This window comes from Acomys minous (assembly GCF_964271855.1).
Source record: "Acomys minous genome assembly, chromosome: 18".
NCBI classification, from domain to species: Eukaryota; Metazoa; Chordata; class Mammalia; order Rodentia; family Muridae; genus Acomys; species Acomys minous.
This window is the reverse complement of record NC_140501.1, coordinates 18,207,917-18,230,246: the sequence shown is the minus strand read 5'-3', so window position 1 is coordinate 18,230,246 and position 22,330 is coordinate 18,207,917. Positions and strand designations below refer to the sequence as shown.

Genomic DNA, 22,330 nt, shown 5'->3' with positions numbered 1-22,330 from the left:
GGAGAAAACTAACAACACAGAAATGCGATGTGAAAGATGCTGTCTTTATGCTGCAAGAACCTGTTTCTTTCATGGTTTATAAATAGGCTCCTGGAGAATAATAGCCCTGACAGACAGTTGTTTGAAGCAGTCAGACGCTATTGATTTCCACGTAATTTAATTTCTCTGCATACTTTGTTGTTGTTGTGAATATAACTGTGTCAGGCACCACCAGTGACAGTCACTTAGGAGCCACAAGGAGCATGTGCTTTCTACTCAGGCAAAGGCTGTTGAAATGAAATTGTGCATTTCTCTTATTGTTTGTCTCCTTTAACAGTGTACAAACTCACTTTTCAAAGGAGCTCTTGGTGATCTGAGGCTTCTAGTCATCAAAAGGGAAAAAGAGTTAACAGGGTGTAGCCAGGGTCTTTTCCTCTCTAGCGACAACACACACACACACACACACACACACACACACACACACACACACTTTTTGCTGGAAACTCCAGGAAAAGAAAACGACTTCAGAGAAAAAAAGAGTAAGATGTCGAAAAGATAACTATCTTTTGCATCGTTTTGGTCCCTTGCTTTTTATATCAGCTTTTTTATATTATTCTGCTTCCTTAGGATACAGAATAAAGCTAATTTATAGGTGATTGTAATTCAAAATATTAATTCAAATCAGACTGAAGGAACTTGTACACTGTCTAGTCCAGCTTCTAATAATATAATAATAATAATTAATAATACTAGTGTGAAATCAAGACCTAAAGAAGAAAAAGAAATCAATTAACCAACCTGCTCTAGTACCCTTGTGTAGCTAAAGACCAAGGGCCTCTCTGGGGAGCTTTGGCTCGCCAGAGCTTAGGCTCGGGCGCCTAAGTCCCAAAGGACTCAGTACTTGCCTAGGGTGATAATAACAGTCCAGATGTTATCACATCTGCTAGTGAGAGAGCCTGAGAGTGGCAAGCAACTGCTTATGGGAAGCAGAGATCAGAGAAATAATCTTTCTGGTCAGTTGCACACTAAAGTAGGTCTGCATTTTCACCAAAGAGCACATCTCATTTCTGCAAGCCCAAATCTGCGGTGCAGCAGATTTTTCTTTTCTGTTGCTTTCAAGTGTGTGCATCTTCGGGATGCCCACTCGTTTATTCAGATTCCAAGAAGAGTCTACCGGCCCCCGGCGGCGGCGTCACTGGGTTTTTCTTTCTTTTCTTTCCTCTCTGCCCTCCCACCCCCTCCCTTTCTTCTAGCCTGAGAGGGAAGTGAGAAGGATGTTCATTTGCTGGTGCAAGAAGGAGCCACTTCTTCATCCATTACGCGGTTCCCCTGGGAGCGCTAAATGCAACTTTATCTCAGCGGGGGAAATGGACCATGAGCGGGACATCGCTGGAGGGAAAGAGTGAGTCCTCCGGTCCCTGCCCCACCGGGTGTCCAGGCTTAACCTAATCTTTCCTGACACCCACTGCAGAGGGTCCCTGCGCTCTCTTGCTGGGTATAAGACAGAATGCTCTGGCTTCTTAGAAGCAAGCTCCAGCAAACTGGGCTCCATGTCCTTCCCGTCCTTGGGGAAATGTTTGCCTCTAGGGACTTCAAATGGTGCAGGAGAGACTGAAAGGCAAACAGGGGAGGTTTGCGGCCAGATGGATCTCTTGGGTGGGGGCTGGCGTTGGGTGGGGGCTGGGGGCACACACGCCCTTACCTACCCCAAGCAAACTTCAGTTCCCCCTTCAGTTCACGCCGCCCCCCACCCCCAGTGACTTCTAGACCTAGCTGGGAGGTACAAGAGCCTGCAGGCAGGACCTCGCCATTCCAAGAGTGCCTTCCCAGCTAACCTCTGCTTGGCCACAGGGGACCTTTCCTTTTTCTGAGTAAGGCCAGACTTCTACCCTGGGGAAACTGGCTTGTCCTCTCCACCCCTAGAAATATAGTGACAGCAGCTACCGTTCAAGGGCCATCCATGCCTCATTGGTTTTTTTTTTTTTTCACTATGACACTTGTAATATACAGAGAGCTTTATCAAACAAAGTAGTACCTAGGAAAGACGAGGGGCCAGTTGACCAGGGACAAGAGAAAAAGGCAGGAAGGGCTCAACAAGCCAAGGCTGACTGAGGGCTGCAAGATCTTTGAAGACAGAGGCTGGAACAGAGTCTACCTGTTGTAGGCAGACATGCCCCGCCTGGCTCTTTTCCCAGCTTTCTTTATCTTCCTTCCTTAACTGTTTGCTCAGCCACGGTCTGGGCCAGCCCAAGACCCTGGAGGTAAAGGGAACTATAATTTATGGGTGTCTGGTCTCTATGAGCATTGGGAAGCCACAGGAAGAGGGTAAGTGTGCTGTAGGTGTAGCGTTTGAGATGACAGATTGTTGCACAGAAGTGCAAAATGATGCTGGGAGAACCATCCTGCCCAAGGCTGCCCACCCTAAGCTCCACACTACTCTGGGACACTTTCTTACAGAGGGTAAAAGGAAAGAGTGGTCAGTAAGTCTAGGCTCTGCCCTCCCATCTGTCACTTCTTTGTTTTCCTGGCCTGGCAACTGCCCCTTCCCTGTGCTAACGGTGGGGTCTGCACCTTGGCATGGATTCTGGGCTAATTTTCCCCCCACTTATTTCTTGTTTAATGACCAACACAGATCACACATCCACCGCCCCCTCCCCCAACTCATAGCTTTGCATTTTATCAAGAGAGGGATAATGAATGCACAGCTATTGATTTCCAAGGAATTTCTGCCCCCCGGGACAGGGGCTCTATCATCTGGATCACAGACACATTTCTTTCCCTCATTAATTAATTTTCTCCTCCTCCTTTGGCAGCCCTGGCTTTAGATTTCCTTTGGAAGCACCCCTCTCTAGATCTAGGGAGCACACTGGTTAGCTGGAGAGGGACCCTGGGCCTGCTCAGTCTCAGGGAGAACTCTTCTTTCTTTTGGCTCCACCCTTCACCCAGGAGGATGTGCGTGACTGGTGCCGCCCACCTGGAAATTGGCTTTCTCCTTTCAAAGGGATGCTAGAAACTGAGGTTCCTGTATAGCCTCCATCTCCATGGCTGCTCTCCAGGAGGTGACAGTCTATGAGCAGGGGGAAGCCACAGGGAAAGGGTATTTGTGGTACAGGTATGGCAGGTGTGCTGGGAGTGACCCAGGGGAGCGTAAGGCCGTGCTGGATGCAGCTGCTGCAGGCTGTGCTACCCAGCCCCTGGTGGTGCAGGAGGCTTTTCACAGCCTCTGGAGTCACGTGTCTGCAGGCACTGTCTAGTTTTAAATGAGTCTTTTTTTTTTTTTTTCAGGCTCAGCAAGAACCCAGCGTTCATGGGCAACTCTAGGGTCCAGATGCTGTTAATTTCAGAGGCCATTCAGCTTCTGAATATTCGGGCAGAAAGGGTGTGGGCCTAAGGTGGGGCTTGCAGCATCCTAGTGGAGGACTCACTTTGACAGCCTCAGTCCCTGCCTCCTCACTCCAGCTCTGTAGGGGGGCGGGGGGAAGAGGATTGCCTTGGTCCCAGGAGGGCTTCCTCAGGGCAGTACCTGACCTCTTAAAGCTTGTCTCGGCCTCGTGCACCCACCTTCATGCGATCCACTCCTTTTTGGTCCTGCCCAGGGCCCAGGCCCTTCTCTGGTATCTCAGACACTGGACCTTGCAGCGCTGACCCCACCTAGTGCTGAGAGGTAACCCTGTCCCGCATCCTTCACCGGGTCTAATATACTTCTGAGCCCTGAGCACCCGTTCCAAAGAGGACTCTGGCATTTCCCGGAAGCCACTGTCCTAGGGCTCTACAACCTACAACCTACCTCCAGTAGGTAGCTAGCCCCGCTTGGTCCGCCAGGTCCAGGACCTGAGACTTTGAGTCCACGCAGCTCTTTTTTTTTCTAAGAGTACTCAATCTGTCCCACACAGAATGAGCTGTAGCTATGACCAAGGAGGGAGTGCTCAAGTAAAACAGTAGGAAAGGGGCACTCTCTCTCTCTCTCTCTCTCTCTCTCTCTCTCTCTCTCTCTCTCTCTCTCTCTCTCTCTCCCTCCCCCTCTCTCCCTCTCTTCCCCTCTCCCTCCCTCTCTCCCTCTCTCCTTCCCCCCATGGCCTTTTAACTCAAATGCAACTTCCTTTGGGGGGGGACATATTACTGGTTTTGACCACCCCATCCAAAAATGAGCATGGCTCGGCGTCCCAAGTAAGTTCGTTACAGGTCACTCTGAGCTTAGCATTGGATACATTACATACAAATGTGCATCAATTTCTACTCTAATCTCTCATCAAACCCATCCACCTTAGGAAACTGCCGGAGACACCCGACAAGAGATGTTGGACCTCCCTGCCTGTCAGTCGACAGTGTTAACGTTTGCGCGGAGGGGTGGGGGGGCAAATGATCACTGTGGACGGGTTAACAAGCCTCCCACCTCCACCCCACTCCTGGCCTCTGTGATTTAGGGCCCTGAAGAACAGGCCACTGCTCTGTGCCCTGCGGGTTCAAGGGTAAAGGTCGCTGCCGGGAGAAGGAATGGCCAGGTCCTCGGGTTAAAAATAACAACAAACTTGTCCACAGGTACGTTGGCCTCTGGCCCCAGGAGACACGTTGCAAGTTCTGTCGCCTTCCTGTGTCAGACAACCGCTGGCCAGCCGCTGGGTCCCGGACACAAACTCTCCCAGCTTTCGGGCGCGCTACAGGACGAGGACCAGCAGTTTCGCCCAAGGGACGTTCTAACGACGCAGAAGGGTGTGCCCGCCGACCTCCGCTGGCTCCCCCTTGGCCTGTAGGAGCTGGATCGCTCGAGGGTCTGGAAGCCGCGAAGGAAACCTGGCCAGTGCAAGCCGGGTTGTGCAGAGCTGGGTCCTGTCGCCCGGCTCTAAGGCTCTCCGGCGCCGCCGCCAGCCGCCCCTCCTTCCCGCCGCCCGCACAAATCAAAGCCCCTTGCGAGGGACTGGGAAATAGTTGCCTTGTCATGTAACACATTGCCCTGATTTATTATAAAATTTTAACGAAATCATGCATATTTTAACAGCCTTTAATCACTGCATGAAAATTTAATTCATGGACTGTAGCGCGTTTAAATAAATGAAGTGTTAATTCATTAGGATTAATTAATTTGTTAAAGGATTGTGTGCAAGGTTAAGGTGGAAAGAAAACTCTTTGTTGGTTTCGCGTCTTAATCGCCAGGTTTCGAGAGTGATAATAAAATGAAAGGAAACCACAGAACCGGCTGTTGGAATGCGGCCTGGGAAAGACCAGATGAGAGCGCCTTCAAGAGCGCGGGAAACTTGGGTGGAGGGATCCTCCCTAGTGACCTCGGGAAGGGGAGGGCTTGGGCAGAGGGGAAGCTGGCAGGAATCCCAAATGGCTGAGTTCCCACGGATCCGAGGTGGGGAAAAGGACTGAGCTGCTGCTGGTGGACCAGTCCCCACCTCCTCACCCTAAACACAGGATGACCTTCCCCAAGCCCTCAGAGAGCCCGGCCTTGGCTTAATAGACCGCAGATAGCCTGCCCCACCGTTTCTGAAGCCTTCCAGCGCCTAGGGAGCCGCTGTCTCGCCACCAGGCCGCCGGTTCAGGCGGCTGGAGCGAGACCCAGAGTCTCTGGGGATTCTGAAAAGAGGCGGAGCAAAGCTCTGTTTGAAAGCTGTGGCTGGAGCAATACCGGAAACCCTTTGCCGTCGTTAGGAGCCTAGACTTCGGTACCTCTTCCAAGAAGGCTGCTAAAAGACCACGCCCCACCCAGTGCATCCAGAGGAGCGGCCCTCTTCGGCTATCAACTCTTCTTTACCCTTCAACACTCTAAGGGAAACTACCTCTGCGAAGCTTTCAGACTTCCTCACTGGCCACCTACATTGTAAGAATCAAATAGGATTCCATCCTTTCCCCTCTACTTACACTAAGTTTTGGCAAATGCCTGAGGCAAATCTTTGCCCTTTGGAGAGTGGGTCTTTGTACCCAAACTAACACAAAAAGCCTTCAGGTCCATACAGAAGTTTGATCCAACTAACTCTTACTAGAGCGGGCTTGCTGCTCTCTGTTGCAACACCAAATACCTTATCTGAAAAGAGGAACAGCAGCTCAAGGCGTTCTAGACCGCCTCAGTCACATCAACCGGAGTTCGCCCTAGCGGTGCTCCAGATGGCTTCTTAAATCTGCACCTTAATAGATGCTTCCTCGCTGTGAGTAGGGTTCCGAGAATTAGGCAATAAATGTTCGCTCTGCGCTCTGAGATCATTGCTTAAAAGGTTTTCTCTCTGCCAAGTATTATTAAGGGGATCGGGTTACATTGTGATAGGCAAGGGCTGCTGTAGGACTCCCACAGACAGGATGAAAGAGGCTCTGGTAAACTCTACTAGGCTAACGGGCTGCACACCATGAACTGTTCATTTCAATTTGACACTCTCTACACATGCCATCCACAGGTATGGAATGAGGGAGAAAATCTCCTATATGTATTACATTTTTAATAACTGGAGACCATCAGGTCTGGAGAAACAGTTAAGGTCCCGAAACATCACATAGCCCACAAACAAGAGCTTCTCTTGTTCAATGGTACCTTTGTTTCAAGCCAACACAGGTACCAAAGAGGGGAAAGCAAAGCAGATTTGAAACTAGGGGATGTAAAGCCTAGATTATTTTCAGGGTTGATTGTGTGTGTGTGTGTGTGTGTGTGTGTTAGCTAATTCAAGAAACAAAAGACTTTTAGATGGGATGGAAGTTTTTAATGAAGAGGACTATACTGTCATGACAAGCAGCCTCTAACATCTTTAGAGAGCTATGTAGACATAGCATTTCAGAGATAAACAATCCAAAGCTGTTCCTGTAAAAACATGCAACATCTGTATCAAGGGTATCTGAACAACCTTGCTTAGTGAAATGTACCCACAAGGATGGCTTAGTTCATACAAATGTCAGTTAATGTGAACCTTTTAAAGCATTGTGTGCTGAAATGGGGGTTGCCACTGGACGGTCTACCTTGAACTTTCTAATTTAACAGTGGGAAACGCATGCTGCATTGAGCTGTAGTGTACACTGAAACTGGCAAAAATTGAATGCTACACAGAAACAAATACTCCCAAGACACTTTAAAAAGATGCTGGGTGTGGTGGCACACGCCTTTAATCTCAGCACTCAGGAGGCAGAGGCAGGCGGATTGTTGTGAGTTTGAGGCCAGCCTGGTCTACAAAGGGAGTCCAGGACAGCCAAGACTACACAGAGAAACCCTGTCTCAAAAAACCAAAAAAAAAAAAAAAAAAAAAAAAAAATCTTAATTCAAGGCACAGTCACCCTTTTGTGTACAGATGTAGATGAGGAAGACAATCAAGCACCTTTGCAGCTGCACATCTGGCTCCAAGCTAGGGATCCGAGCCATTCCAGCAGCATGGTCACTAACTGATTGGTTTCCCACAAATTGGAAGTTTTGAAAGTGGATTATATTAAGTAGAGGCTAGAAAAAGATTTGGTTTCTAGTGTTTTCCTTTTTCGGTTAGGTTCTTGTGTATCCTAGCCTGGCTTTTAACTTGGTAGGTAGTTGAGGATGATTCTGAACTTAAAATTTACTTTTATGTGTGTGGTTGTTTGGCCGGAGTTTGTCTGTGCCCCACTTGCATACCCCTTGCCCTCAGAGGCCAGAAGACGGTGTCTGATCCCGTGGAACTGGAGTTAGTCTTGAGTTGCCATATGGGTGCTGGGAACAGGACCCTGCTGGGAGAACAGCTAGAGTTCTTAGTCACTGAGCCATCTCCTCTGCCTCTGAACTTGTGATCATGTATGTCGTTGTTACCTCTCAATTGTTGGATCAACAGGTGTCCTCCACCACACAGGGTTTATGTGCTCTTGGGGGAGAAACACAGAGGCCACTGGGTATGCCAGGGAATGACTTTTCTAAGTGGCACCCTCAACCTATCAGTGTTTTCTTTGGCACAGACATAGCATGCATATTTTAAAAAATCTGTGAAACGACCTATTTATCATGGAATCCAATAGCAGAAGTAAGGAATAATGAGGAAACGTTTAAAGTAAAGTCCTATACAATTACTGTCTTTAGCTCAGGAATGGAATGGGATTAATCTGCACTCATCTATTTTGTTCTAGGGGGGATGGAAGGATGCTTTTGAAGGTAAGCAGCTAAGAAATATTGTGGCCCAAGAAGGGTGCACTCACCCAGACCAGTCACTGGTAAACCAGGCTATAAATATCAACTTCCCTAGCACAAAGACAATATACATTTTGACTTTAAAATGGACACTTTTTTGATTATGTGGAACTTGTAGTTAATTCCTTTGTATTGGCCCATTTAGGCTTATACAAGAACAGAAATAGAGATTTCTCACAGTTTTGTAGGCTAGCAAGTTTAGAATCACGGCATCAGAAGATAGATACAGTGTTTGGAATGTGCCTGTTCTCTACTGCAAAGAGGGTGCCTGGGTGCCTACTAGCTACTTCTACAAGAGGCAAGCTGGTGCCCTCTACTTTGCTTGCAAAGTCATTAACCCCACTTTTTTATGACATAATCACTTCCCAATGGTACTACCTCTTAATATCATTACCTGGGGGTTATATTTCAACACATGCAATTTGGGGGACATTCAGGCTATAATACCTGTATTTTCCATGATGAAAATCCTCCGAATTTCTACATGAATTCTACACATATAGCCATATCATCAAAGAGATCTAAATTGCCACTAGCTTTGGAAATATCCACTTGTTTTACCACGGCAAAGAAAATATGTACGATAAAGCAAATACTATCCCGTTAGCTCCCCACCCAGTTGGTTATTATTACTTCTAAAAGTGGAGAGCATGATTCTTCGGATCATAAAAGTGATTTGTTGTATTTTTTATGGTTTCACTGAATCCTCAGAGTCTATTATAACGAGGGTCAGCAAATTCTTAAGTAAAAGGGCAGACAGTACATATTTTAGGTTTTGTGAGTCAAAGTCGCTGTTGCAAATATTCAGCTCTCCTGTTCTTGTCAAAAGCAGACACAGACACTTAGAGTACAGCTGTGTTCTAGTAAGAGTTTAGAAACACAATTTGAATCTCATATTTTTTTGTGGTATGAGATACTTTTTATTTAAAAAATCACAAAACTTTTTTTCCCCTCAAAGGTACAGGATATGGCTGAGGCTGTAGCGGGACTAGAGCACTGGCCTAGTGTCTATAAGGTCCTGGACCCCGAGACTCTGTGCCACAAACACAAACACCTTAGGTCCAACTGGTCAACTGTTGTATTATAAAATAAATTGAAAATAGCAGTAGAGGTCTTTAGAGGCTAATTCATTACCCAAGACGACATGAAAGACATGTAGTACACATGGCATCCTTTATTCAGTTAACATAAAAAAGCATGCAGTGTTAAGGTCAGATAGTACATGAAAATGCTCAGCGCACATTAGACAAATCGGTTATTAGCATACTGTTATTAACACACTGTTTTTACAGCCTATATTGACATAACATACATGTTTAAAATAATGTACTTTTTAAAGTCTAAACTAAAAGTTGTGCTTAGCTCTTACATATTCCCACTCCCACTTTTTATTTTCATGAAAAAAAAAGTTCTATAGATATCCACTAGCCAATAGGAACTTCTTTATTCTCTGGATGGAGAATGGAGGAGGCAAATGGGCTCCCATGCTTACAGTTCCCACAGTGAGCAGTAACATGCAAACAAGAACATGATCACACAGAAGGCTTCCTGTGACGCGAAGAGTCAGACACACAACAGACCGCTTTTTTATATACATATCTGGAAAATAAAGCTAGGCTGTTCACGTTCCTCGAAACCCAAAGGATCTGTGTCTGCCTTCCAATATACAATGATCTCTAACTTCACACACACACACATACACACACACACACACACACACACACACACACACACAGAGAGAGATAAAGTAAATACAAATCACCTGGAGTAGTATTTTCATACAAAAAAATGTGTTCTTTCATATCAGAACATTTTCACACACACAAACATGCACAGAATGAACAGAACACAACATAACAGACTGTGAACATCTATATAAAACTAGGAGCAAGCCAGCGAGTACCTAAGGTCAGCGTGCCGCCATTTCTCCAGCATGGCCTTGATAAGAGTAAGGCCATTGCTAAAGGTAAATAAGAAGGGGCATACGAAATCACTTCCACTCTGAGAACAGCCTTAGACAACCAGACAGACAACATCAAAAATTCTAAGATACTCAAGTTCTAAACACAGTTGAGTCTTAACTGGCCACCATTTCTAACAGTTTAATAATGGGAAAAAAGATGTCTAATCCAGATATATGTAAAATTCATTAAAAGCAAAACAACAAACAACACAGAGACAGAATCACATCCTTTTTTGAACCTCTCTGGCCACCCTCCCCAAAAAAAAGTCACCACATGAAAATGAAATGCCAAAGTCTCTTCAAAATGAAGTGCCATAGTAAACCCACTATGCTGATTTGACATTTAAGCGAAGATTGTAAGTCCAGGAACACGTAGAATCTTCATGAAGTGACTACAGTAACATTAAGACGCTCACACCCCTTGGAGGACAAAGCCACAAGTGACACCTCTTGGTGAGTCAGCTTTTGGTTGCTTTGGATGGGCTGGCATTGGACAGACTACTCTGTATCTTCCTTTTTGTTGACTGATTCACACCCTTGTTCCTCTTTTCAGGCGCAAAGGCAGTGGACCACGGAGACTGCAGGGGGCTGTGGAGGCTCTGCATCTCTGAAGACATCTTAAATAAAGACGAGCCAAACCTCTGATCCTCAAATAGTCCCTGGGCACCGCTTAACAGAACACCCCGGGAAAACTCTGTCTGAAACAAGCAGCTCTGGGCTTTGACTTCACTAGCTCCTGAGTGAGAAGTGGGGTGGAGAGAAAAACCTTCACTCATCTCTTGATCGGATGGAGAGAGGAGAAAAAAGGAAGTGGGTTTCCACTCATTCGCATTTTCTAACCCATCAGTAGTGAGGGCATTTTTGGAAAGATTTAGTTTAGCTCCTTCTTCCAACTTGTCAGGTTCCTCAAGAAACTCCCTGCCTTGGGGGGACTTGGAGGGCCCCTCCAGCTCCACTGACTTAAAGCCATTGCTACAAGGGCTCTTGCTGTTGTCAGACTCTGACATCATCGAGTCCAGCTCAGAGATTTTGTCAAGATAAGCAGCATCCATGGACGCCTCACTGGATGTTCTTGTCCGGTTCATTTCAAGAGAGCGAATACAGTTCAGTCTCTTGGACAAGCCTGATGCTGACTTCTCACTCAGTTTTGAAGGTATTTCCCCAACAGAGCTGGCTATTGTGCTCCCCTCTGGACTGTCACACTGCAAGCTTTGCGCATAGCTTGTGGGGCAACAATCCCAAAATCCTGTCTTTGGGGAGGCAAAACAGTCTGCTTTCTTTTCATTTTCACTTCTACTTATGTCATCCTCTGAAGAATTGTTACCGCAGCCATTTGGAGAGTCACAAAAATCATCAAAGACCAGTTTTCTGAGATGGTTAGCATGCTTTTTGGAACTCCCTGCTTTGATTACAGGGTTCTCTCTGTTTTCTGGAGTGTTTAGCTGAAGGCAGCTAAGTGACAAAGGAGTGCAAGGCGCCGGGAGATCATAGAGCTCTTCCCCTTTGTAAGGTGCACAGTCACTTGGCTTGCTGCCCCATTCTCTCTCCAAGTAAGCATCCATCGGTGCCTCTCTCACAGCCAGCAGCATTTCCGTGGGCTTGGGGTATCTGTCATTGTGTTTGGAACAGTTTGACTCAGTGCTGCTGGTGCTTTCCTGTCTGACAGAACTGGTGTCTGAGAGTCTGCTGCTAGAAGGTGCTGCCAGGCGAGAAGCCGAAGTGGAGGTGGCCGAGCCAGCCTGTTTCCTGGCACTGTCACTCTGATTCTTTGAGGCCACCACCTCGTCGCTGCTTTGGGGCCCGTTGGCATCTGCAGAAGGTGCCCTCTGGCAAAGGGCATCCATAGCTCCCTTTGCTTCCTCTAAATGTTCCAATTGTGCTACTTGAGACTCTAGTTCCTCTATGTATTTATCACTCCGCTCTAGAGCTTTCTTGAGGCGACTGGTCTCACGCTCATACTGTTCTACTTTGGACTGAAGAGCAGCAACTGTAAACCTTCCAAACCTGAAGAGAATGAAAGGGTATTAATACTATAGCTCAGACTGTTCCCTTAGCAAAACGCAAGTATCAACTGCCCCAACCCACGTAACAGCGACAGTGACATTTCAGAAGACTTACTCAGTAGGACAAAAGCAATGCCAGTGTAGTTCCTTCAGAGAAAGTAATTACACTTTTTAAATAACGGGTAATAATAAGAAGCACATAATAGAAGAAAATCTAGACAGACATTTGAGTAGTCGGACTAAAGCTTGAGACAAAGGCAGAAGCCCGCTGATGATTTCCTTTCCACAAGCTAGCTATCAATCCGCCTCACGTATGCATGAAGAGTTATCCCCTAAAACAATGGCGAAGATTTATGATAACATTTGAACAGTGGTCCACATCGTGAAATATTTACATTCAATCATTTTCCTATCGTACAGCAGTGTTTTACAATACATTTCTTATACAATGTCACCTTGTCAAACATAAAATGTCAATTTGAAATTCAGAAATCCTAGATGTCTCAGGAGGGGAGGTTTTAAATACTTATTTGGACCCTTTCAATTACAGTCACTGCTGATATGAAGCTTTTCCTTGGCCTTTCTCAGCACTGGGCTTTAATTCATTTCAGCTCTCCTTATTTTCGGCATTTTACAACTGTGCAGGGCATCAATCTCATTCCTTCCTACTTTGAAATACGAAGCCAGTGCTTGGCTTCCCACATACTACGCATAAAAACATTTTTATATTTTCTGAAAGGGAATATTTGAGAGTAACTAGAAAGAACATCAAAAATTCACTCTTTACCTGGTACTATCTATTTTCCATTACTCTGTCAAGAACGGGCACTGGGTGCAGCTGAGGAAACCGTTTTGAGCAGCTAGGAAGGGTTGGGTGTGCACCTATCCAGGTCTGGAGCAAGACATATGAAGACTGTTCTGGGTCTAAATTCACCATAAAGAGCAGCTGCACTTCCTTACACTTCCTCAAAGCATATCATCTTCTTGGTAACTTCCAGGGTAACTGAGCTTTAAGACTCTGGGAGCTGTCTCTTTGCAGGTAGGTATCTGAAAGCGTATCTTCTAAAAATTGTTCTTTATTCCCCCTTTCTTCCTAATTACAAAAAAACCTAAAACTAAGAAAATGCATTAGCACTAAAGCATATATGAAGGAGCATAAGAAGCCAACGGTGACGGTGGCTTCTACCGTGAACCCTGCGTCCTGGCCAGCCACTCAACGCCCATCACTTCCTAGGCCCTGGCCCAGTTTCTCTCCAGCATAGCACTGACATGATCTCTGCTCTCTTGCTACTGACAGAAAAACGTAAGAGCAAAGGTAAATATAGAATCATCATATCTCAGGATAGAAAAGGCTTTAAAAGATATGACTGTGGAATATTGATCTGTTCCCTGCAATTAACTCAACTCCCAAAGCACATTGCCTTCAACTTCTAAAATGCAGGACAAAAGCAAGAGACATAACAAACAGAAACTACAGGAACAAACCTTTTCATCTTAAGACAAAGTTTGCTACTGTGAGCATTTGGTTAAGCAAAGACAGAGTTTGAAAAATATTTGGCTTCTAAATATAGTTGACGGTGGCAGAGCTGCTGTTCTGAAGGAGAACATTAGAAAGGTGGGCGAAGACCAGAGTGCATTCTCCAAACATGTTTTTCAGTTCCTGCTCAGAACTACTCTGGCATAACCAAACACTTGCATGCTTTTAAATGGAAGAACTGTGTAGCATGTTTATTTAATGCAAAGAGCAAAACTGACAGCCTTACATTTATTCACAGACTCATTTTTTAAGTGTAGACTTTATAAACAAAGATATCTTCCCACAAAAAACGACCAAATGATTTAAAATCAAATAATGTCACCAGACAGCACATCAGATGCTACCAAAGGATGCCACTGGCAACTAATAACAAATAAGGAATGCTTTCAAGTTTTTTTGTGTGTGAGATAGACATGTACATGTGCTGTGCAGGTGTGCTCTTTCTCACTCTCTGCCTTATTGTTGAGGTGCTGAGGTAAGGTCTCTCAACCGAACCTATTCTGCTCAGACTCGTCAACAAGCTCCAGTGGTCCTCCTGTCCTCCTTCCAACAGCAATGTGTGTTGGTGGAAACCAGGCATGGCTTCTTATGTGTGCCAGGAATCCATCCGCAGATCCTCATGCGTGTGGTGTAAGAGCTCTTTCTCACTGAGCCATCTCCGCAGCCACAGCTTAATTATATATTTTTAAAGAAGTAGCAAAGGTTTCTGAGTTGAAGTCAGTGATATCCCTAGTCATATTTTCTGAATCATTTTGGAGAGAAAGCTAAAGTGCCATGGAAACTAACAGGCATCAACATCAGAACGTATATTAAGAAGGACAAGCAAAGCACAAGTAATTTTAAAAGTTAGGCTGTCTTCTCAATGATGTCGGAACCCCAAAGTTCCACTGTAAGACTCCACACAAATTTATAATACTAAGTGATGGGGATTTTTAAACACGCTAATGGGTACACTGACAGAAACGTATAGTCAAAAGCATAGGAACTGATTTGTCTTCTGAATCCTCTATTACAGTCCATGTGCCAAGAGGGTAGGGGGCCTTGAGGTCTACATTTACTGCTAGACTGTTAGACCCCTTCCTGATACCCAGCAGTCCCTTGTTAACTATCTCCTTTAAATATCAGCCACCTACTTTTAGCTACATTAGTTCATTCAGGACTGCAGAGCCAACCCTACGGGATGAGCAAGCTAAATCCTCTGTCCTTTTATATATGTTAAGTAGTATGATAATCATTACATTATTAAACCAAATACATTCCATACGTGTGCCTTCCCTTTTGGTTAACAGCAAGAAAAGCGATGGAGTGGCATGTGGTTTTTTGCTGCAGCCATTATACAGCACAGCCTTTTATTTGCAGGATGAATATTCTTACAGCTTCATCCAACAGGCTTTCCTTTTCACCTGAGTAAAAGACTCCGAAGAGGTGAGTTTTCTGACACAGGGGTTGGGGAAGTTTTAATGATTCCAAGACACTTTTATTAAATTTGGCAAAAGGTAAGCTATCACACAGAAATAACTAAGCATACACATCTAATGGCATAGACAATGAACACAGGAGCTTATTTATCTTTGGGTTTTAATACTCTCTTACCCCTCCTAACTCCAGATATTTCCAAAGTACAGAACATTAAATGAAGCAATGCCAAGGCAAGCCAGAGGGATTTCTAAGTATCATTTAACATTACTTCCTTTTCCTGAGCAAATTCCAAAATGGTGCATTTTTATAAACATTCCATTAGAGACCAAAAAGCTTTGATTTTCAAAGTAGCAGTGATGGCCAAAGGCTTCATTATGCCAGAGAAGCACTGAACAGTTTGTGAGCTGATACTGGAAATACATTTGCCAGAATTTAGAGATGTACACAGGACTTGTGTGCCTGCCAATGTGAACTGAAGTGTGCGTTCTGGATGAGAGAAAAGCATACAGAGGTAAGCCCCTGTCCCGTCCCTGTAGACTACAAAGAAATAAGAGCCTTATTAATTTGACCCTTTTTGAACAGGTATTTTTCCTTTTAAAATCATTTGTTGAGAATATCATATTTGAGTATTTACATCACTCTTCCTCTCCTTCTCTTCCCTCTAATTCCTCCCTTGTACTCCCAACTCCTCAAATCCATGGCCTCTTATCCTTTAGTTATTATTTATATGTGTGCATAAATTTATAAACACAGCCTTCTGACGTCATTCAGCACTCTCATGTATTTGTGGCTGACCTCTTGAGTTTACCTATCTACCAAGGGCTTGTCCCCAGAGTGGACCAATTCGCCCTCTCCTAGCAGCTTTCAATTGGCTGTAGTTCTTATTCTTCTAGAGGTCAAGTCCTGCGAGAATTCCTCCTTCCATGCTGGCATTTCAATCAGTCGTGTCCATCTTTCAAGTCTTGTTTAGGAACCAAACTGTGGAGATTCTGGGGTGTATCTTCCCTGCTACACATAGAAGACACCATCTCACAGCAGACAAGACAACTATATTAAGAACATCTCTAACAACACATGGTTCATAAGACCATTTCTCTCCATAGCTTTTCATAACAAACAAACAAACAATGTGTTTCAAAATGGCCAGAAGAATACAAAGGAGGTGAGAATTGTCATTAGAACCTAGCATCTGAAGAACTAAGTTTCAGTATCTAGCTAATTAGCAAGCTGAGAAACTTTTGCCTTTTTCATTCTCAACCCCAATTAAAGGACTAAATACAACAAGCACAGGAGATTGGCAAGACAACCAAAAATTTCAGAAAGGCCTTCTTCCTACAGAATTTTCTTATTATATTCTTATTTATTTTGTGTACGTGTATACACATGTGCTCCCACCACAGCATGAATGCGGAAATCAGAGGACAAACTTCGGAGTCAGTTCTCTCCTTAGGTCACAAGGCTTGGCAGCAGACGCTTTTACCTGCTGATCCATCTGAGCATGGCATTCAGAGAAACAAGGCTTCTCATGTGCCTCCTCCAAATGTACAGTCAGTCCTCAGGTTTGGGTCAGACCCCAGGCATCATCATGCTTGCAGAGCAGTCTCTGACTTCCTAGTTTTTCCTTACCTCCTGCCTGAGCTAACCAAAACAGTGAAAGCACTGAGTCTGGCCTGGGTTTTGTGGTCTGGCTTACCTGACAAATCTCAGTGGTACTAAGCATTAAGATGGGCATATCAAAGTCTATCTCAGGATGCTTCTTTTAAAATCTACACGACTCTAGAAATAGGTGGGTTACAGGATCTGATGGTACTCCCACAGAAGTTCCTAACAACTGATAACGAAATGCCTGGTCTTCTGCAGATAGCTCAAATGCGCTGCTAAATGTCTTTGTAGAGCTCTGAGAAGTCCTTTGACTCCTGGTAAGCTCACTGTCCTGCCTCTAGTTAGTAACAAGCATAAGAAGAAGTTTCTATGCCCTGGAATCTTGGCCTAACAACGACCATGTGCCTTTGGAGTTGGGCCATCCATACATCTGAGGCTGAGCACTAAGGTCAAACCATAAAGGCAAAGCGGAAGGGATGACCTGAGAATGCTTGGAGAAAGGTGTATTCAGATAAGGACTTTATAGACTTGGTGTGTTAAGGACTTTTCCTTAATCTGGTTAGAGATGAGTATTTCCCGGGCTGGCAGGAGAGTTCCACAGGTAAAGGAGTTTGCTGCCATACCCGATGGTGACCTGAGTTCAATCTTAAGAAACTCACATGGTGAAGAGAGACAACTGACTCCAGCAAGTCGTTCTCTGACTGCCAAACGTGTAGCACATGGTGTGCAAGCACCACACCCTCACACCATACATACATGCTCACACCAAATAATAAGTCAAACTACCTTGAGGTAGGAGGGAAGCTACGAAGCACTGGACATGTCTCTATAGCCAGTTAGTTCTAGCCGGTGTGATGACCATGTGCCTATTGCAGTCTTTCATCTTTCTTTTCTGTGCTATTGTTTTTCTAAATTCACTATTTCCTTTACGGTTCCTGTATGTATTGAATTGCTGGCAGTATATCATGGCTGTTCATCACTAGAGATCATAATGCTAAGATTGAGCCCTGTTTTTAAGTAGCATGTAGACCATTGATAGATTTTCTCATTAAGATTTTTGTATTGCTGGGTACTATCTTACTCCATAGAAACAGGTCACATATGTAATTTTTTACTTTCAGCACTTTAAAATCCATGAGCCATAACAAGATGATACACTAAGATACTACATAAATCATTGTTTTCTTATTGCTAGAAATATACACTAAGTAAAATCAATACTGATATCCTTGCTAACACGGTTCCAATGTGGTTCCAATAAGCACACATTACCCTAGTTAAGTAAAACTAGTCTTCTAACAGCATGGTTCAAAGTTCAGTTATCACATCATAAACTCTGAGTAGCTTCGTAATATAAAGCCCCTGCTTCTAACTTTCCAGTTCACACACAATCTATACAACCAATAGATGGGTATTACAATTAGCACCCACCCAACCAGGCCAGCTCTTCTGAAGCCATCGTGACCAGGCCGTGTGTGCCTGCTATGTAGCAAGCGCACTGACAGCAAACTAGTTAGGCTGCTTCCCTGTCTCCCAGCGAGATACCTCACATGACATTTTGGAGAAGCACCCTAAGAGAAGACAGAACCAGGAGACAAAACATGAAGGGACAGCACAGCACTGAGCAGAGTTAGTGCTGGGAGTAAGACCAGAATCAGATGACAACGTATTCAGGAAGGAAATAGCTGTCACGGTGCTTGTCTACTCAGGAGACTCTAGATACGAGCGTAAAGGCAAACTGCTTCACAGAGCTGAGGAGTTGCTGAGGTGAGGAGGATGAAGATATTGAGAAGAAATGACAAGCGGGGAAGAAAAATCCTCACACGAGAGCATGTGGCTGTAGTCACGGCACTAAGAGCAGAGAATAGAATGGTGGAAGTTTATGCAGACACAAAAATATGATAACTTTTCAAAGTATCAAAAAGAAGATAGCTCACTGGTCTATGTTTTCTTTTATTGCTGCAATCAACATGGCCAAAAGCAACATTGAAAGGATTTATTTGGCTTATCCTGCATAGGGGCTTATAAAATGAATGAGTGGGCGGGCTGTCTTAGCAATCATTGGGGAAAAGCACAATTGTCCTATGGATTTTAATTCATCAAAACATTATATCTTACTATCACCATAAATGTATATGGACACAAAAATGGTAAGGCTAATATGTAGTACACCAATATTTATTTAGCACCATTTGAAACACATGATGTCACAGTCCATCACTGAGGGAAGGCAGGGAATGGACTGAAGCGGAGACTGAGGAGGAACACTCACTACTCATGGCATTTTCTACCACGGCTCCCTCAGCCTGCTCTATCATATAACCTAAAACCAACCACCGAGGAGTAGCACTGCCAATAGTGGGCTGGGTCCTTTCCCACCAATCATTAACCAAGAAGATGACGCCCAGATTGCCAACAGGCAAATCTCATGAAGGCATTTTCTCAGTTGAGTTTTCCTCTTTCCAGATGATCCCCATTCATGTACATTAACAACAACAACAACAACAACAACAACAACAACAACAACAACAACAAAACAGCACACTCATGTACAGGAAGAGAAGGCAAGCCTAGTTCTGTGTGATTAGTGTTTTTAACAAAGAAATCATACTTTTAATGTTTCAAAGTTTTAAGTGTCTCAAACTGCGCTATGTCAATGTTAGTGTAATACAATTCCAATTTTCTTTCTTTCTTTGTTATTCATTTATTTTATGTATATGAGTGCTCTATCTGTATGTACACCTCCATGTCAGAAAAGGCCATCAGATCATGTTATAGATGCTTGTGAGCCACCATGTGGTTGCTGGGAATTGAACTCAGGACCTCTGGAAGAGCAGGCAGTGCTCTTAACCCCTGAGCCATCTCTCCAGCCCTAGTTTTACCATTTTCATGTCCATCTATATTTATATTGATAGTAGACATAATGTTTTGACAAAATATTAATGTCCATAGGACAATTGTGAATTTCCCCCAGTGATTATTAAGACACCTTACCTACTCATTTTATGAACCACTATGCAGAATAAAGACTTCCTAAAATAATAGTTGACATATGTCTCAAAACTTTGTATGTAAGAACTACAAGTACTCTAACAAAGACTGACCTAGACACTAAAGAGATGGCTGTGAACACTCGATGCTCTTCCAGAGGACTAGAGTTTGGTTCCCAACGCTCACATTTGCTGCCTCACAACTACCTGAATTCTAGTCCCAGAGGATCGTACACCCTCTTTGGGAGTCTGAAGGCATCATGACATGTGGTGCACATACATACATGCAAACAAAACATCCATACACATAAAATAATAAAGTTATTTTTAAAAGAAAAGAATAATCTATTCTCAGAGTATATTTTATCACAGAGTTGTGTATGTATGTAGCAGCAAGTGTAGGGCTTATTTATTTATTTTCTTTTGAGACAGGGGCTCCTTATATTGGTGAAGCTGTCCAAAACTAAAGAGCCTCTTCAGCCTGTCAAATGCTGAGGCTGGAAGCATGCTGGCCTAAGTACCTTCTTTGACATATTTTTCTTTCTGTTTCTACTGTATACTCAATATTTCATTAATCACAATCTACCAATTAGGAATTTCCATGACTTTAAAATCCTTGGTTGAGCATAACACAAGTGAGTAGCCTGCAATGCACACCTGCCAGGAATCTGAGTCTGATGGGACTGGGAAGCAGAGGAAAGATTAGCCTGGGGTGCTGCCTTGTATGTATGCTCAGAGGGACCAAAACTGAGGGCATTTCAGCTAAAGAGGAAAGGGAAGAGCAGAGCTGAAAAAACTTGAAATTGTATTTGGGGTGGGAAAGAAGATTCAAATGCCTTAGTATGATTCTCTTCTTGCCTGTTTCCTATGGCTTGATTGCACATTTTCCATGTCTATTTCATCACTGTATATGTTTTGGCAGGATACCATAGAAATATTCTATCTAGACACTACAAAAACCCCAGTCATGGGCTTAGAAACGGAGTGTATGTACATGATAGGCAAACTCTATACCAGTGAGCCACGTTCCTCTCCCAGCTGGCTACATGTTGCTGAGAGACTGTCTTGAAAATGCTTCTTCAAATTTTTTTTAAAAATTAAGCACTTAGAGTTGGGTATGGTGGCACATACCTGTAATCCCAGCACTCAGGAGGCAGAGGCAGGTGGATCTATGTGAGCTCAAGGCCATCCTGGTCTACAATGCGAGTCCAGAACAGCCAAAGCTACACTGAGAAACCTTGTCTCAGTAAGTGAGTAAGTGAGTGAGTGAGTGAGTGAGTGAGTGAGTGAGTGAGTGAGTAAGTAAAGCGCTTAGGTACACAGATTCGTAAAGAATTTCCAATAAAATAGTATTGTCTATGACAATCTTTGTCATACCTTATGTCTGTAAAAAATGTCCTCTAGGGACATGTATTGAGAGGAACAGGAAGCACATCCTCTAAAAACCCAAGGCAAGCAACTTGTGTTCCTCAGCACATAATTCAAAGAATAACACAAAAAGGAAAATACACTTTTGTCTGTAACTTAGCAAGAGTAATCAGAACAATGTTCAGTCACTACAGTGACTACTGTGACACAAGAGCAGCAGCACCATTGCCTGGAGAGTTGTTGACTACAGTGACTACTGTGACATAGAGCAGCAGCACCATTGCCTGGAGAGTTGTTGACTACAGTGACTACTGTGACACAGAGCAGCAGCACCATTGCCTGGAGAGTTGTTGACTACAGTGACTACTGTGACACAGAGCAGCAGCACCATTGCCTGGAGAGTTGTTGACTACAGTGACTACTGTGACACAGAGCAGCAGCACCATTGCCTTGAGAATTGTTGACAGGGGCATTAAAATGGGGACACTGGAATAACTGCTTTTCCTTCCACTTTCCCAAAGGCATGTTTCAAGAGCAAGGTAAGCTAGGCATGGTGGCACTGCCTGTAACACCAACTACAGGGAGCTAGCCTAGGAGGACTCCAGCTTTGAAGCCATCATGGAGACACACAGGGAGACTGTCTCAAATAATAGCAAGGTAGACTCTACTTGGCAAGCTCTCTGGTTGAGAACAGGGCTTAAGAGCAACAGTGGTAATATAATGTTAAAGAAGGTCATTAGTGTTTCTTAAGCTAACCGTGCACTTGTAGTTAAGGATTACTCTGCTGGAACCTGATGTTCTCAATACACATGACCTGTGTGTGGGGCAACATATGTGAAGAGGAACATGTTACTCCCTTTGGAGGCAAGTCTCTAATAAGGCTTGAGCCCACACAGGGCCACTTGGGGTCATAAGGAGAATTACATACTGTAGTGTTTTCTAGGGTTTTTTTCTTCCCTGTATCACTGATGACAGAGACTTGGTCTCTGTCCTTTGCTTGGAAACTGTAACTAGTGAATCACTTTTTCCAAGTCCCACCCCAGCCCCAAGCAAGTGCTACTCTATCTATGCTATCAATGAGACAGATTCATTTTAATTAGGTAAATCTCACTTTGGTTTGTTTGCTTTTTTTTTTTTTTTACTAAAGGACAAATCTTGAAGATAATCAATCATCCATGGGAAAATACTATTTTATATCCTTTTACATTTCTAAAGGTAAAAGCAGGTATATCTCTAAAGCATAGTAATTAAAATTTCAGCAGCAGAAAACACTACTAATGAGTGATAAATCATTCTTAATACTCCCTAGACAAATATCTATATATGTATTTTTCACTTTTGCTAAAT

At 44.0% G+C, this 22,330-nt stretch overlaps 2 protein-coding genes across 3 annotated transcripts in view; one reads left to right on the top strand and one right to left on the bottom strand.

Annotated features, from left to right (window-relative positions):
• LOC311589441 (uncharacterized protein) overlaps positions 1-5,013 on the top strand; it is a 76,671-nt gene extending 71,658 nt beyond the window's left edge. Inside the window, exons 2-3 of the mRNA XM_084767865.1 lie at positions 1,233-1,381; positions 4,519-5,013. Coding sequence (XP_084623991.1) covers positions 1,254-1,381; positions 4,519-4,921 — 531 coding nt within the window. The 5' untranslated portion in view covers positions 1,233-1,253 and the 3' untranslated portion in view covers positions 4,922-5,013. The remainder of the gene's footprint in view (positions 1-1,232; positions 1,382-4,518) is intronic.
• A 4,242-nt stretch (positions 5,014-9,255) lies between these two features.
• OBI1 (ORC ubiquitin ligase 1) overlaps positions 9,256-22,330 on the bottom strand; it is a 43,476-nt gene continuing 30,401 nt past the window's right edge. For both annotated transcript variants that reach the window (XM_084767802.1, XM_084767803.1), the window contains exon 6: positions 9,256-12,068. In XM_084767802.1, the coding sequence (XP_084623928.1) occupies positions 10,523-12,068 (1,546 nt within the window). In that variant the 3' untranslated portion in view covers positions 9,256-10,522. The remainder of the gene's footprint in view (positions 12,069-22,330) is intronic.